General features: G+C 38.2%; 1 protein-coding gene across 1 annotated transcript in view; it reads right to left on the bottom strand.

Annotated features, from left to right (window-relative positions):
* The window catches only part of csmd2 (CUB and Sushi multiple domains 2), a 2,031,293-nt gene that overhangs the window by 277,032 nt on the left and 1,741,191 nt on the right, over window positions 1-13,070 (bottom strand). The window contains exons 30-31 of the mRNA XM_063033882.1: window positions 6,408-6,602; window positions 463-579 (exon numbers count right to left, since the gene is read on the bottom strand). Of these exons, the coding sequence (XP_062889952.1) occupies window positions 463-579; window positions 6,408-6,602 (312 nt within the window). The remainder of the gene's footprint in view (window positions 1-462; window positions 580-6,407; window positions 6,603-13,070) is intronic.

Genomic DNA, 13,070 nt, shown 5'->3' with positions numbered 1-13,070 from the left:
CGACCCACCCAGCCAACACACTTTTTGTCCCTCTTCCCTCCGGGAGAAGGCTCAAGAGCTTGAAGACTTGTACAGCCAGATTTGGGAACAGCATTTTTCCAACTGTGATAAGACTGCTGAAAGGATCCTGACCCGGATCTGGGCCGTACCCTCCAAATATCCGGATCTGCCTCTCGGTTTTTTTGCACTACCTTACTTTCCCTTTTCTATTTTCTATTTACGATTTATAATTTAAATTTTTAATATTTACTGTCAATTTGTACGCCAGGAAGTGCGAAGCACAGAATCAAATATCGCTGTGATGATTGTACGCTCTAGTATCAATTGTTTGGTGACAATAAAGTATAGAGTACTTATTTATCCAGTTGAATTGGAAATGAGAAATCAAACTGCATTCCAACAAACATGATCAAAAATCAGTTGTGGCAGGTATTATTGTTTCATTCAGACAGAGTTCCATACCATAATCTTTGGCTACAATAATGGAATATAAACAGGTCTGTCCACCAGTGTAGTTCTTAGGATAGTTTGGAGACAAAATTACACCTTCGGATCCCATATACTGGCCTCCACATGGTGCTGGAAAATAAAGCAAAAAGCATTTTTCGGAAAGTTAACACAACAATCATTTTGTCTGATGAAGGGCAGGAGAGCTCCTATTTCATTGGCAGCATCCAGTGAATTTAGAACATCCTAATACTTTTTCTTTACCTGATATAAAATTTACCACTCTGTAGTAGTCAGTAAACGTTCATACTTTCAGCGGGGTAACTCACAGTCACAATATGTTGTTTTCTGTACTGTCTCACCTTAGACTCATCACCATGATAGCAAAGGAAATATTCGTACTATTCTTTGTGAGATCATCATACTCTTGTCCAATGTGTCTACTGCCTAGCTAATGTCTCTGAGTCCGCTTGACCTCCAGGCCTTCCCCAGAGCTTTTTAAAATGCACCAATAATGCTTGAAAGTTAAATTCTGATGTCTAACAGATATACCCCAGGCTACTATGGAAATCCAGGGAAGATATTGTTTCACTGATGAAGATCTTTTTATCCTCACTGGCAGCTAGAGTGCTACCGGAAGACTGGAGGGATGCAAGTGTTTTTCCTTTGTTCATAAAAGGTAATGGAGTTAATCCTGGGATTGTAGACCAGTGGGCAAGCTATTGGGGAGGATTCTTAGAGACAAGATTTAGGAGCATTTGGGGAAGTGTACTCTGAACAGAGACAACATAGCTTTATGAGGGTTAGGTCATGCCTCATGAGACTGATTGTCATTATCAAGGAAGTAAATTGATGAAGGTAGAGTGGGAGGCTCCATTGGAAAGTCTTGAGGCATGGGATTCAGCAAAATGGCTGCGTGGATTCGGAACTGACTTTCCAATGGCAGGCAGAGAGTGGTAAGAGATGGGCCATGTTTTGCCTGGAGTGCAGTGACTAGTGGTGTTCTTCAGGGATCTGTTCCAGGACCCTGTTGCTTGTGATATTTTCATAAACTACTCAGATGAGTGTGTGTAAGGGTGAGTTGGTAAGTTTGCAGATGGCACAAAGGTTGGTGGTGTTGTATAGAGTGTAAAAAGTTGTCATAGGTTACACCAAGCAATTGATAGAATGGAGACCTGGGCTGAGAAGTGGCAGATGAAGTTCAATGGGAAAAGTGTGAAGTGTTTCACTTCGGCAGGTCAAATTTTAAGGCAAGACTACAAAGTCATTGAGAGGATTCTGAGCAGTGTGGAGGAACAGAGGGATCTTCGAATCCACGTCCATAGATCCGTCAAAGTTGCCGCATAAATTGCTGGTGTGTTAGTGTGCTGGCCTTCATTAGTTGGGGCAGGAATTGAGATCAAGAGCAATGAGGTAATACTCTAGTAAGAATTGGAATATTGTGTTCAGTTCTGATCACCTCATTATAGGAAGTATGTGAAAGCTTTCGAGAAGTTCCAAAGGAAATTTATCCGGATGTTGCCTGGATTAGAGAGCATGTTTTATGAGGAAAGTTTAAGAGAGCTAGGGCTTTCTCTTTGGATCAAAGGAGGATGAGAGGCAACTTGACAAGGGGCATAGACTCAGAGTGAATAGGTAGCACCTTTTTCCCAGGGTGGCAAGACAAATCAAGAGGACATTCTTTTAAGGTGGTTGGAAGAAAGTATAGGTGGAATATCAGAGGTTTTTTTTACAGAGTGCATAGAACACACTGCCAGGAGTGGTGGTAGAGGCAGTAACATTAGGGACTTTTAAGAGACTCTTAGATAGGCACATGAATGAGAGAAAAATAGAGGGCTATGTGGGAGGGAAGAGTTACATTACTCTTGGAGTAGGTTAAATGTTTAGCTCAATTCCATGGGCCAAATAGCTTGTACTGTATTATGTTATATTTAATTTCAAAGGTTTCAAAGATACATCTAACGTCAGAGAAATGTATACAATGTGCATCCTGAATCTTATTTTTCTTTGCAGGCATCCACAAAAACAGAGGAGTGCCCCAAAGAATGAATGACAGTTAGATGTTAAAACCCCAAAGCTCCCCCCAGCTCCCCCCTCCCACGCGTAAGCAGCAGCAAAGCAAAGATCCCCCTCCCCCACCAGCAAAAAAAGCATCAGCGCCCTCCACCAAGCACTCAACGCAAACATATTTTAGTTGCTTCAAAAGTATACTGTATTAATAACTACAGTGTATATATATAATGCAACCAGTTCTTGTCTTTCATTATACGAAATGTTGCATTAAATCAATACCAAACTTGTTTTAAACAAAGCACCTTAGCTACAACACTATTTTTATGTAGCGTTATCTACTCAACTCTGCAATTTTCCCTGGACATATAGGAATGAAAAATTATTCATCCACACTCAAAACCATAATAAGGAAAGGCTTAATGGAAGATTCACTCTCTTGTCTCAAGTCTGATACCCCCAGTTCCTCCCACCCCTTTATTTCATAGTGTGTAACAGGAAACAGTAAATGGAGAATGTTTATTCCTCCAGGGCATGAGGCATTTGTGCTAATTTCTCAAAATATTAGCCCAATATTCTTTGATTTCTTTTTTGAAGGTAGGTGCTGTTTAACCTGATGCTAAAACAGAAGACAGAATGATGTATGAAAAGCTAAACAATTTTCTCAATTTTTGTTATCATTAATTGTCACAATTTTTAAAATATGTCATATTAATTTTACAATTCCCAAATAAGTTAACACAAATGTGCAGATGACAAAGCACATTTAAGTAATGGTTTAGAACATATTCATCACTGTGCTACTTGCCAGGTTCATGGTTGCTGGAAGCAGATTTTCTAGCAGCAAACTGATCCCTGAAGATTGCTCTGACCTGATTGCTGAGCCCTGTATGGTGTGAGACCTTTTGATCTTACATGACAAAACTGACCACTGAAACACTTTGATAACCAGCTAAGAAAAATTCTGAAATGTCTGTTAAAGAAAATACTTAAAAATAAAACTGATGAGCGTGCTTAAAAAAACCTTAGAAATGTTTGGGTGGTGCTCATGACCAAAGGGACCTACCTGGGTGTACTTGAACACAGGCACCTTGACCAATATCAAGGTGGGACAAATGATGAGAGGTACTTCTATGACAACATGTTTTGACGTCAGGAGAAAGGAAGCCTTAATGCAATTTTATCGGGCCTTATTGAGACCAAACTAGAAGTACTGTAAACACAAGAAAATTCTGCAGATGCTGGAAATCCAGAGCAACACATGTAAAATGTTGGAGGAAGTCAGGAGGTGAGTCAACATCTATGGAGAGGAATACAGCCGATATTTCAGGCTGAGGTAGGTCCTGAGGAAGGGTTGACCCTTTATTCCTCTCCACAGATGCTGTCTGACCTGCTGAGTTCCTCCAGCATTATGTGTGTGCGTTGCAGAAGTAAAATTCGAACTCCTCAGCTACAGCAGGTTGTCACAGTGGAAGTGGGACAACAATTTACTGGACTTCTTCCAGCAGCAGTGGGTTTGTCGTTACAGGAGAGATTGAGAAGCTTGGGTTGGGACTGTACTCTGAAGAGTTCAGAAGAATGAGGAGAAATTTAATTGAAGCTTTTCAAGTTCTTTAAAAATTTTTAACATGTCAGGTGGGGGGTTTCCTTGACTAAGGAAGCTAGGGGCAGGGGAATGAGATTGTGGTGAGGAAAAGCTTCTTCTATCAGAATGTAATAAACCATCAGAATTACGCACCCCAGAGGGATGTAAAACTCAGTTACTGTGTTTATTCACATTGGATTTCTGGATATCCAGGTAATCAGTAGATATGGGATAGTATCGAAAAAATAGTACAAAAGTAGAGGATTGAATGGCCACATTGTCTACTCTGGTCTTATTTTATATATTTTTAAAAGGAAAGAACTTAAAACACCAGAGGCGCATAAAATCAATGAAATATGGCTAATCTAATGAATCAAAAATCATATGAATTATTGGAGAGTGTATTACCTCCATTGCTCCCCATCACTTCCTTTAAGCAGAATAGAGTTGGCAAACTACTGTCAGTTTAAAGCTGGACAATGTAACTGCAAAGAAAGTGCAAGAACTTGGTGCTCACTGCTGGCTGCCACAGGGTGCCCACACATGAAGTTTACCCAGAAATCACAATGGCAAAAACCTCACAGCAAGTTTAAGATATCCATAATCATACATAATTGTCTAAGACTCCCAATCTTTATGACAATTACACACCAAAGTATAACATTTTTAAGCAACTTTGAATATTTATCTTCCAAATAAGGCAGAGTGCACGGTGTAAAATTCAAATTACTTAAACCTTCAAATTAATCATTGCATAACAAACGAGGGTTGTGACAAGTTAAAATTATTACAGAGTGATAATGAACATGATAATGTTCATTCTTGTACTATTTATATTTCCAACTTATTTTAGTCTGGGGATGGTGTAATAACTGACTTTTACATAATGCTTTATGTAATGAGTGAAAATGTTTTATCGTTACAAACGTTTTAAAATATACATTACATAACTGCGGGTCAAAATAATGACTACTTAGAAGAGGAGAGTTCTTTTTATATGTAATTTGCAACTTAGTTCGCAAAATGAGAATATTTAATAAAAATTTCCAGCAAAGTTGAAACGAAAGGCAAATAATTCAAAGCAAAACGATTTTTTTTTGCGCATGAACATTAAACCTCCTGCGAAAGGAGACCGCAACATCTTAACCAAAAACTGGAGGTTCATTGAAATGAAGTTGTGCTTCCCAAAGCAATTAATCAGCCTCAGTGTGACTACATTACCAAGACATTTAGTCCTGTAGAGACAAAGAGACTTAATCAGTCTGATAACTTTTTTATATTATGATCTGATAAAGAAAAGCACAGGGGTATAGAGGATAGCAGTGATATTAGAGGATTTCAAAGCACCCTCAGATGTCAAAAATCAATGTACATTAAGGGTGAATCTGTACATGTATTATGGTGTGTAAGTGCCTTTTCAAAAAGAGTCAAATTGAAATTCTTATCCACATCCCTAATTAAGCACTGAGAAAACAGGAGATGGTCGATTGCAGTTTGTAATCAATTTTGTAATTCTGAATGATTGCATGCTTGTTCTATTGACTTACTGGCCACACTTACAGCATGATTTCTTTGTCACCAAAAAATAGTAATAGGTGGGTTTCCTGGTATTATTTTTGCCTCAGGCCTCACTGCTACTTCATCATACCTAAAGCTGCTGATCAATATTATTTACATATTAAGAAACATTTCTGATATTTTGACTGTTATCTAATGTGCTTTCTGATCATGTTTTTAACTTCTAAACTGTGCAGCCGAGAAATACTATGACTACATATCTATCATTCATGATTGAATTCGACCTGGTTCTCTGATGAGGTACAGATGGATGATGAGGTTTTTTGTCCATCAAATGGCAGGAGTCTGGCAGGGTCAATCTCCTGCTCAAAATACAATCCAAGAGGTTGTGCAAACTTGTGCAAATTCTTGTATCAACTCATTTTCCACTGATATGGCGAAGACAAAATTATAGCACAAGTTTATTCTATGAATCATTACAATATGGTTCATATCTCAAATAATTTCATTGGTATAGGGGTAGGGAATAGGGAAAGGGAACAGGGAGATATACATGGCGAAAAGATCTCAAAAGCAATAGCCTAGCTCTGATGAAATTCCACTGTGCCATCTAGTACATATCCTGAAGGACCTTGGAATCAGTAAGCTACCCTATTTCTTGGACACTTAATGGTCAATAATATGTTAAAATGTTCAAAATATATTGTTAAATTAAGCATTGGAGGTGCAGAGACCAGAAGACTGAAGTATTGATACTTCTTGTTATGGACATGAAGGTCATTGCAAAAGAGGTTATGATGTATGCAATTATAACTGGGCATAACTTTTCTATCTGAGTGGTCATTACCTGAACAAGATGGAACAGGCTTATTCCAGGTTGGATTCCCATCTCCTCCCATGATGCAGGTAAGAGTCGAATAACCAACTATCTCATAGCCACTGTCGCAGTAAAAGGTCACCGTAGATCCGAGCTTCATGTTTGTACCCACCCGTGTGCCATTCTTGATTGTTCCAGGATCGAAACAAGATTCTCTGGGGTTCTCTTTAAAAATAAAATAATTATGAATCACCATGTTATTTATTTGCCAATTTGAATGATGACAGATTTTTATAATATTATGTAGAATGTGTAATTGCAATGACAAAAGCAATTTGTTATATAGTACCACCTATAACTCTAGAAAATACAGCACAACTTCTCAATATTCTGAACTGCAAGGAAATGTAGTTTACTAAAATATCTCCAGGTCAGATATAGGGAGATAGAGGTAGGGACTAATTGGAGAGAAAAGAAGGCCTTCAGAAAGAGCAGCAAAAGAAAGATTTGTATTTATATTTACTTTGTTTATGACTTTAGGAAGTCTCAAGTACTTTATAAATTGCAAAATACGTTCTGGACTGCGTATAAATATTAGATATATAGGTAATATAGATTCACCAATTCAAATATCGCTCTTATTATCAATCAATTCTCTTAGGTTTTACTTTCAACTTCCTCCATCTTTTTTTGTTACTCACCTGTGTTTACAGGCTTCCTACTATGAACTTTTGATCCTTTTACTGATCTACAAAATAAGGTAGAGCATTCATATGTTTAAAACCTACTCTCTGGAACAGCTTGATTAAGTCACTCTATTTCTCTTTACCAGAAGAAAAGAACTTTCCCTAAAATGCAACACTGGAACATTTTCCCCTGATTCTTCCACTACCAAATGGCATGTACCTCTTTGCTCGAAAGAACCTAGATAATTTTTCTACAATAAAAACGTTACAAAATTCTGAGTCACTGTTGTCATTGAAGAGGAAGAACTGAATACTGGATTGCAGAGAGCCTGACAACTGATGTATCACTGGGAATATTTCCCATTAGTTTCTGTCTTTATTTTGTATAATATAAATGCTGTTAGAAATTTCCACTGTCAGTCATTCTCACCTTTCTGTGAAAAAAAACTTTTAGGTAATGAAGAGTAAATAGAAATTGGAAAGGATGATTGATGTAAATCTCAATTTTTATTTCCAGTTGATTTGTAAAATGGAATTCTAGCAAATAGATTTGTTCCTTTGCAGGATTTTTGACAATGAAGCACATAAGAGGCTCTCACTGTGAGAGTTCTGAGAAAAAGACTTTGTAATATACTGTTATTTTCCTTAGGAGTCTGCGGAGATTAGGCATGACATCAAAAACCTTGACATATTTCTATAGATGAGAAGTGGAAAGTGTATAGATTGGCTGCATTACCGCCTGGTATTATGGGAACACTAATGACTTTGAACAGAATATCCTACAAAAGGTCGTGGATTCAGCACAACACATCACGGGTGAAGTCCTCCCAAACACTGAGCACATCTACGTGAAACGTCGTAGAAAAGCAGCATCCATCATTAAAGATCCTCACCACCCAGGCCGTGCTCTTTTCTCACTGCTGCCATCTGATAGAAGGTACAAGAGCCTCAGGATTTGCACCACCGAATTCGAAAACAGTTACTACCCCTCAACCATCAGGCTCTTGAACAAAGGAGGATAATGATAGTCATCTATTGAGATGTTCCCACAACCAATTTTCTCATTTTAAGGACTCTTGATCTTGTTATTTCATGCTTTCATTATGTATTGTTATTTATTTATATTTGCATTTGCAGAATTTGTCTTCTATGCTCTTGCTGTTTCATTGACAATGTTTACAGTTGTTATTCTATAGACTTGCTGAATATGCCTACAGGAAAAAGAATCTCAGGGTTGTATTTGGTGACATGTATGTACTCTGATAATAAATTTTACTTTGAACTTTTGAGATCCTAGTTTGAAAACTGAACATTGTTCCAATCTGTGTACAGTTCTGAGAGAATTCTAGAATTCATTACATTGTTTTGTGGTTTTCTTTTAAAGTTCAGTCCAGAAATATATTTCTGGACTCTGTAATGATATCCTTGGCATCAAAATTGTGTACTTTATGATGCAGGATACTATAGGGTTCAGGCTCATGGTTGTTTGTGGCGGTGGTGGAAGTGGAAGGCCGCATTTCTAAATGGTTTATATGAATTTAGTCATTGAGGTCAGAAATTAGTGCCCTCTTTTTGACTTCAATTTTTTTCCAGAAAAGTTGAGGAGTGAATTAATAGACAAATTATATGGAGCTAAATGTGAATAAAAACTTAAATTTCTTATAAAACTTGGGTATCATTTATATGTGCTTTTCTTGTAAATACTGCTTATATGATGCTTTGTACCTGTGATCTTACTGCAAGTACATTTTTCATTACAGCTGTGAATATGTCTGTAAACTCAGCCTTGACATTGACTAAAAACAAACCTCAATTATTTCAGCATTATCCCAGACATCATTTCTGCTGCTACATTGCTTCGTGACTTATCCATCTTATATCTGGAACCTGGGCTGTTCAGAGCTGAACAAAGACCTCAGAACTGAAGTTGTTCTATGTTGGAAGTTCAAGCTATAAGGAGCATCTCATTAATGTGACTATCACTTCATTTATTTAAATAATCAATAAAAAATAGGAAACTCGATGTTTTAAGAATGCCCTCTGCAAAACTCCTTAGGCAGACTGCAGTCTAAGCCTGTTACTTTGTTCATTTGCTCCACCACTCTGATTATCAGTTCAAAATAAATATATTATCAAAGTAATGTACCTATCTGTCATCATATACAACCCTAAGAATCAGTTTAATGTGGGCCAATCTATAAATCCATAATAAAATAACAATTGTAACAGAAACAATGAAAAACCGTACCAACCTGGGCATTCAAGCAATGGACAAAAGACAACAAATTACAAATACAAATAGAAAAAAAAATAAATAAATATAGGGAATATGAGATTAAGCGACTTTAGAAGTAAGTCCATAGGTTGTGGGTGCATTTCAGTAATGGGGCAAGTGAAGTTGAGTGAAATTGTCCTCTTTGGCTTTTAAGAGCCTGAGGGTTGAAGAGGTAATAACAGTTCCTGAACCCGGTGGTACGAGGCCTAAGGTTCCAGTACCTTCTTCCTGATGGCAGCATTGAGACGCAAGAATGTCCTGGGTAGCGGGAGACCCCAATGATGGATGCTGCTTTCCCGTCACCGCATTCCATGAGGATTTTTTCTTGTTTACTTATTTATTGAGATACAGCGTGGACCTGCCCGTTGAGCCATGTCACCTAACAGCCCCCAGTTTAACCTTAACCTAGTCATAGGTCAATTTACAATGACCAAATTACTTATCAACCAGTACGTCTTTGGACTGTGGGGGGAAATTGGAGCATCGGGAGAAACCCGTGCGAGGAGAACATGCAAATTCTTCAGAGACAGCAGCGGGAATTGAACCTGGGTCAAGCGGTGTGCTAACCATTATGCTACTGTGCTGCCTTGAAGGTGCGGATGTGTTCTGTGGTGGGGAGGGCTTTACTTGTGATGGACAGGACATTATCCACTTTTTTTTTATCAGATTTTCCAGTCAAGGGCATTGGTCTTTCCATAGCAGGCCATGAGGCAGCCACTTAATCTACTCTCCAACAGTGTATTTTAATGATTCCTGAATTCCAGCCAAGGCACTTGGGTACTTTAGCTGAGAGCTTTCTTTCCCTGTGGAATGCTGCTCTCCAACAAATTTGTTCAATTGTTTATTGCATGTGAGTAATACGTCTAACTAAAATTGTTTACTGCCAGTAATGCAAGAATAGTTCAAGTTATATTTGGAAGCACGCAAACACTTTGTGTGTTTACTTATTGAAATGACTCTGAACTTTGAGATGCTAATTATCAACCTGATACACAGACGGCATATAATACTAGAGGACTGTAACAAAAGGGATGACATTCAGAGTTCTACTGCTCTTGTAGATGAAGCATAGTGAGTTGAACTAACCCAAAGCAGAGATGAAAAATCACCCATTTTGATAGAGGTAATATCATTGCTGGAATTCTGTGTTCGATAACATTATACAATACTAAGAGAACATCTCTAAAATGAATTAGGACAGCAATGAAGGAAATTGATGCTTCGATCTAAAACTTAAAAATAACTGGATATTAATTATGTTAAAACTACAGATATCACCTGTCTCATTCAATCTGGAATTGATTGGAAGGATTTATGATAAAAATGTAGTTTTCTCACTGGATATTGAGAACAAGGTAATTACTCCCAACATACCTGTCTTTGACCTACCGCAGATATTTCCACTCTTTGAGGGAAAGTGCCAGACTAGTGGCATTTTGATTATGCAAAATACATCAAATTTGATTTTACTGAAATGACTTTTTTTGTTATGAACTATTTCTGGGTACAGAAAACTAGAAAATCTTACATTTGGAATAATTCAAGAGTTTGAGACTTCCCTGGACAGGATAACAGAAAATGCTGGAAATGTTCAGCAGGCCAGTGTTAATGCTTAGTATTGATCTTCTATCACTCTGACAAAGGTTTATGGCCCAAGACACTATGTTTAATTCCCAGAAGATGACTAATTCAAATCTCATCCTTCTTTCATTTTAATCAACCCCAGATTTCCTCCAACTCATTTCCTCCTTCTCTTTCTATTCCTCTCTTCATTCAAAGCCTAAAATCTAGGGTAGTTACTAACTTAAAACTATAGACACAACCTATATGAAGGCAGAGATCATCTGCAGGGCAATTTTAGGGTAATCAATGCTAGCATAAAACAGTATGATAGTTCAATCAAACTGCTTTATTAAAAAAATCCTCAGATATATTTCTGCATTTCAAGAGTGCCTCTAGTATTCACTACTGTGGCACTTGCTTGCATGACAATTAAAGCAAGGCTCAGAGCAATTTTGGAAACATCCCCTATAGTTCCAACAATAACCACTTCCATTTATCTCAGCGACCTCCTCCATATTAGAGAGAGAAAAAGATTTGCATTTATTTAGATACTTAGATAACCTCAGGACTTCTCAAAGCTCTTTACTGTCAATGGAATGATTTTTGAAATGCAATTACTTTTACAAATGGAAATGTAGTAACTAATTTGTGTAAATCAAATTCCATATAAAAAAGTCAGATTCATTATGCTAATTAGTTTGTTGAGCTCAGTTGGAATATTAATTTGGCCAAGGTGCCAAGGATATTCAGTCTCCTGCTGTTCTTCAAAGTTGCAACATAGAATCAGGGGAAAGCTTCACCTTGGTCAGATCAATGTCCTTTTAACTCCACCAAAGTCACTTCATCTCCATTACTTATACCATCAGTTCCAATAACTGCTTTAGATATAGCCTACATGATCCTGTGTCCAGTAGGGTGTTGGCACATGCATATCTGATGCCCACTAGAAATAGCAGATCATTCACACCAATCAGCATTATACTATCAATTTGGAACTGGCTAAATCCCTCTCTTAACGTACAACTATCCAGGGGTGGTAATGGGGATAAGCTCCCACCACCCATTAAATGCTCCCAAAGTTGTGTGCCTCAAATAACCACCGACACCCAAGTCCAGCTCCTTGCCTTCAACAGGAATTCTGCAGATGCTGGAAATTCAAGCAACACACATCAAAGTTGCTGGTGAACGCAGCAGGCCAAGCAGCATCTATAGGAAGAGGCGCAGTCGACGTTTCAGGCCGAGACCCTTCGTCAGGACTGGCTTCACATGTGGCTTCGCTATTAAGTCTGGTGGAACTGTTTCTACTGTCAGGAAAAGGTGCAAACGCAGGTTATCGACAACTTAAAACCAGTCCTTTCAGGCGGAAGGGACTTGTCAGCTTTGGTTGGCAACTCATTTAGAGGGAGGAAAACCCTGATCTCAAACCTCTACTGCCTTGTGGCTATACCCACTCACAGGGAAGGCTTCGGGAGTAAACTTTGAGGGAAAAATCTGGAGCTGGATTCCCTAATGCAGTCCTGAATTGATTTCATTGTTGACTGGCAACTCCTGCGACATTGTTGGTGCCAAATTGTATCAGTCTCTTCACTGGCCGTTCTTTCTGGGTCGTCTGATGCATGGTGAGGGGGAGCTTTCAAATGGGCAACGGCTTACTTTCCACATTATACTGCTTGTATAGCTAGACAGCTAGGATGCAATATCCATTGTCAGCCCTGATCAAAAGAGGTCAAAGAATGTACTGCCAATAATATGTCTCCATTTGCAACATCCCTCTCCACAACTGGATCACCTTTCCTTCTGGTTAGTTGTCCATTGTTTTTCCTCACCTGATATTGTTAGGTAACAAGTACATGGTCACGGAGCACAACAGAAGCGAAAGGACAGTATTCTGATTGCAAAACTTCAGCACAAGGTTTAGAAAGCCCTGTTTCCAAGAGATATTGAGGCACTGATTAAGAAGAAGAAGGAGGTGAATAGCAAGTATAGGCAAGTAAGCACAAATGAAGTACTTGAAGTGTAAGAAATGCAAGAGAACACTTATGAAGGAAATCAAGAGTGCTAATTAAAGCATGAGATAGCTCTCGCAGACAAGGTGAAAGAGAATTCTAAGGGCTTTTACAGATATATTAACAGCAAAAGAATAAAAAGAAAGGGAAAAAAATTGGTCCT

Source organism: Mobula hypostoma, chromosome 26 (assembly GCF_963921235.1).
Source record: "Mobula hypostoma chromosome 26, sMobHyp1.1, whole genome shotgun sequence".
Lineage (NCBI taxonomy): Eukaryota > Metazoa > Chordata > Chondrichthyes > Myliobatiformes > Myliobatidae > Mobula > Mobula hypostoma.
This window is presented reverse-complemented; position numbering and strand designations above follow the sequence as displayed.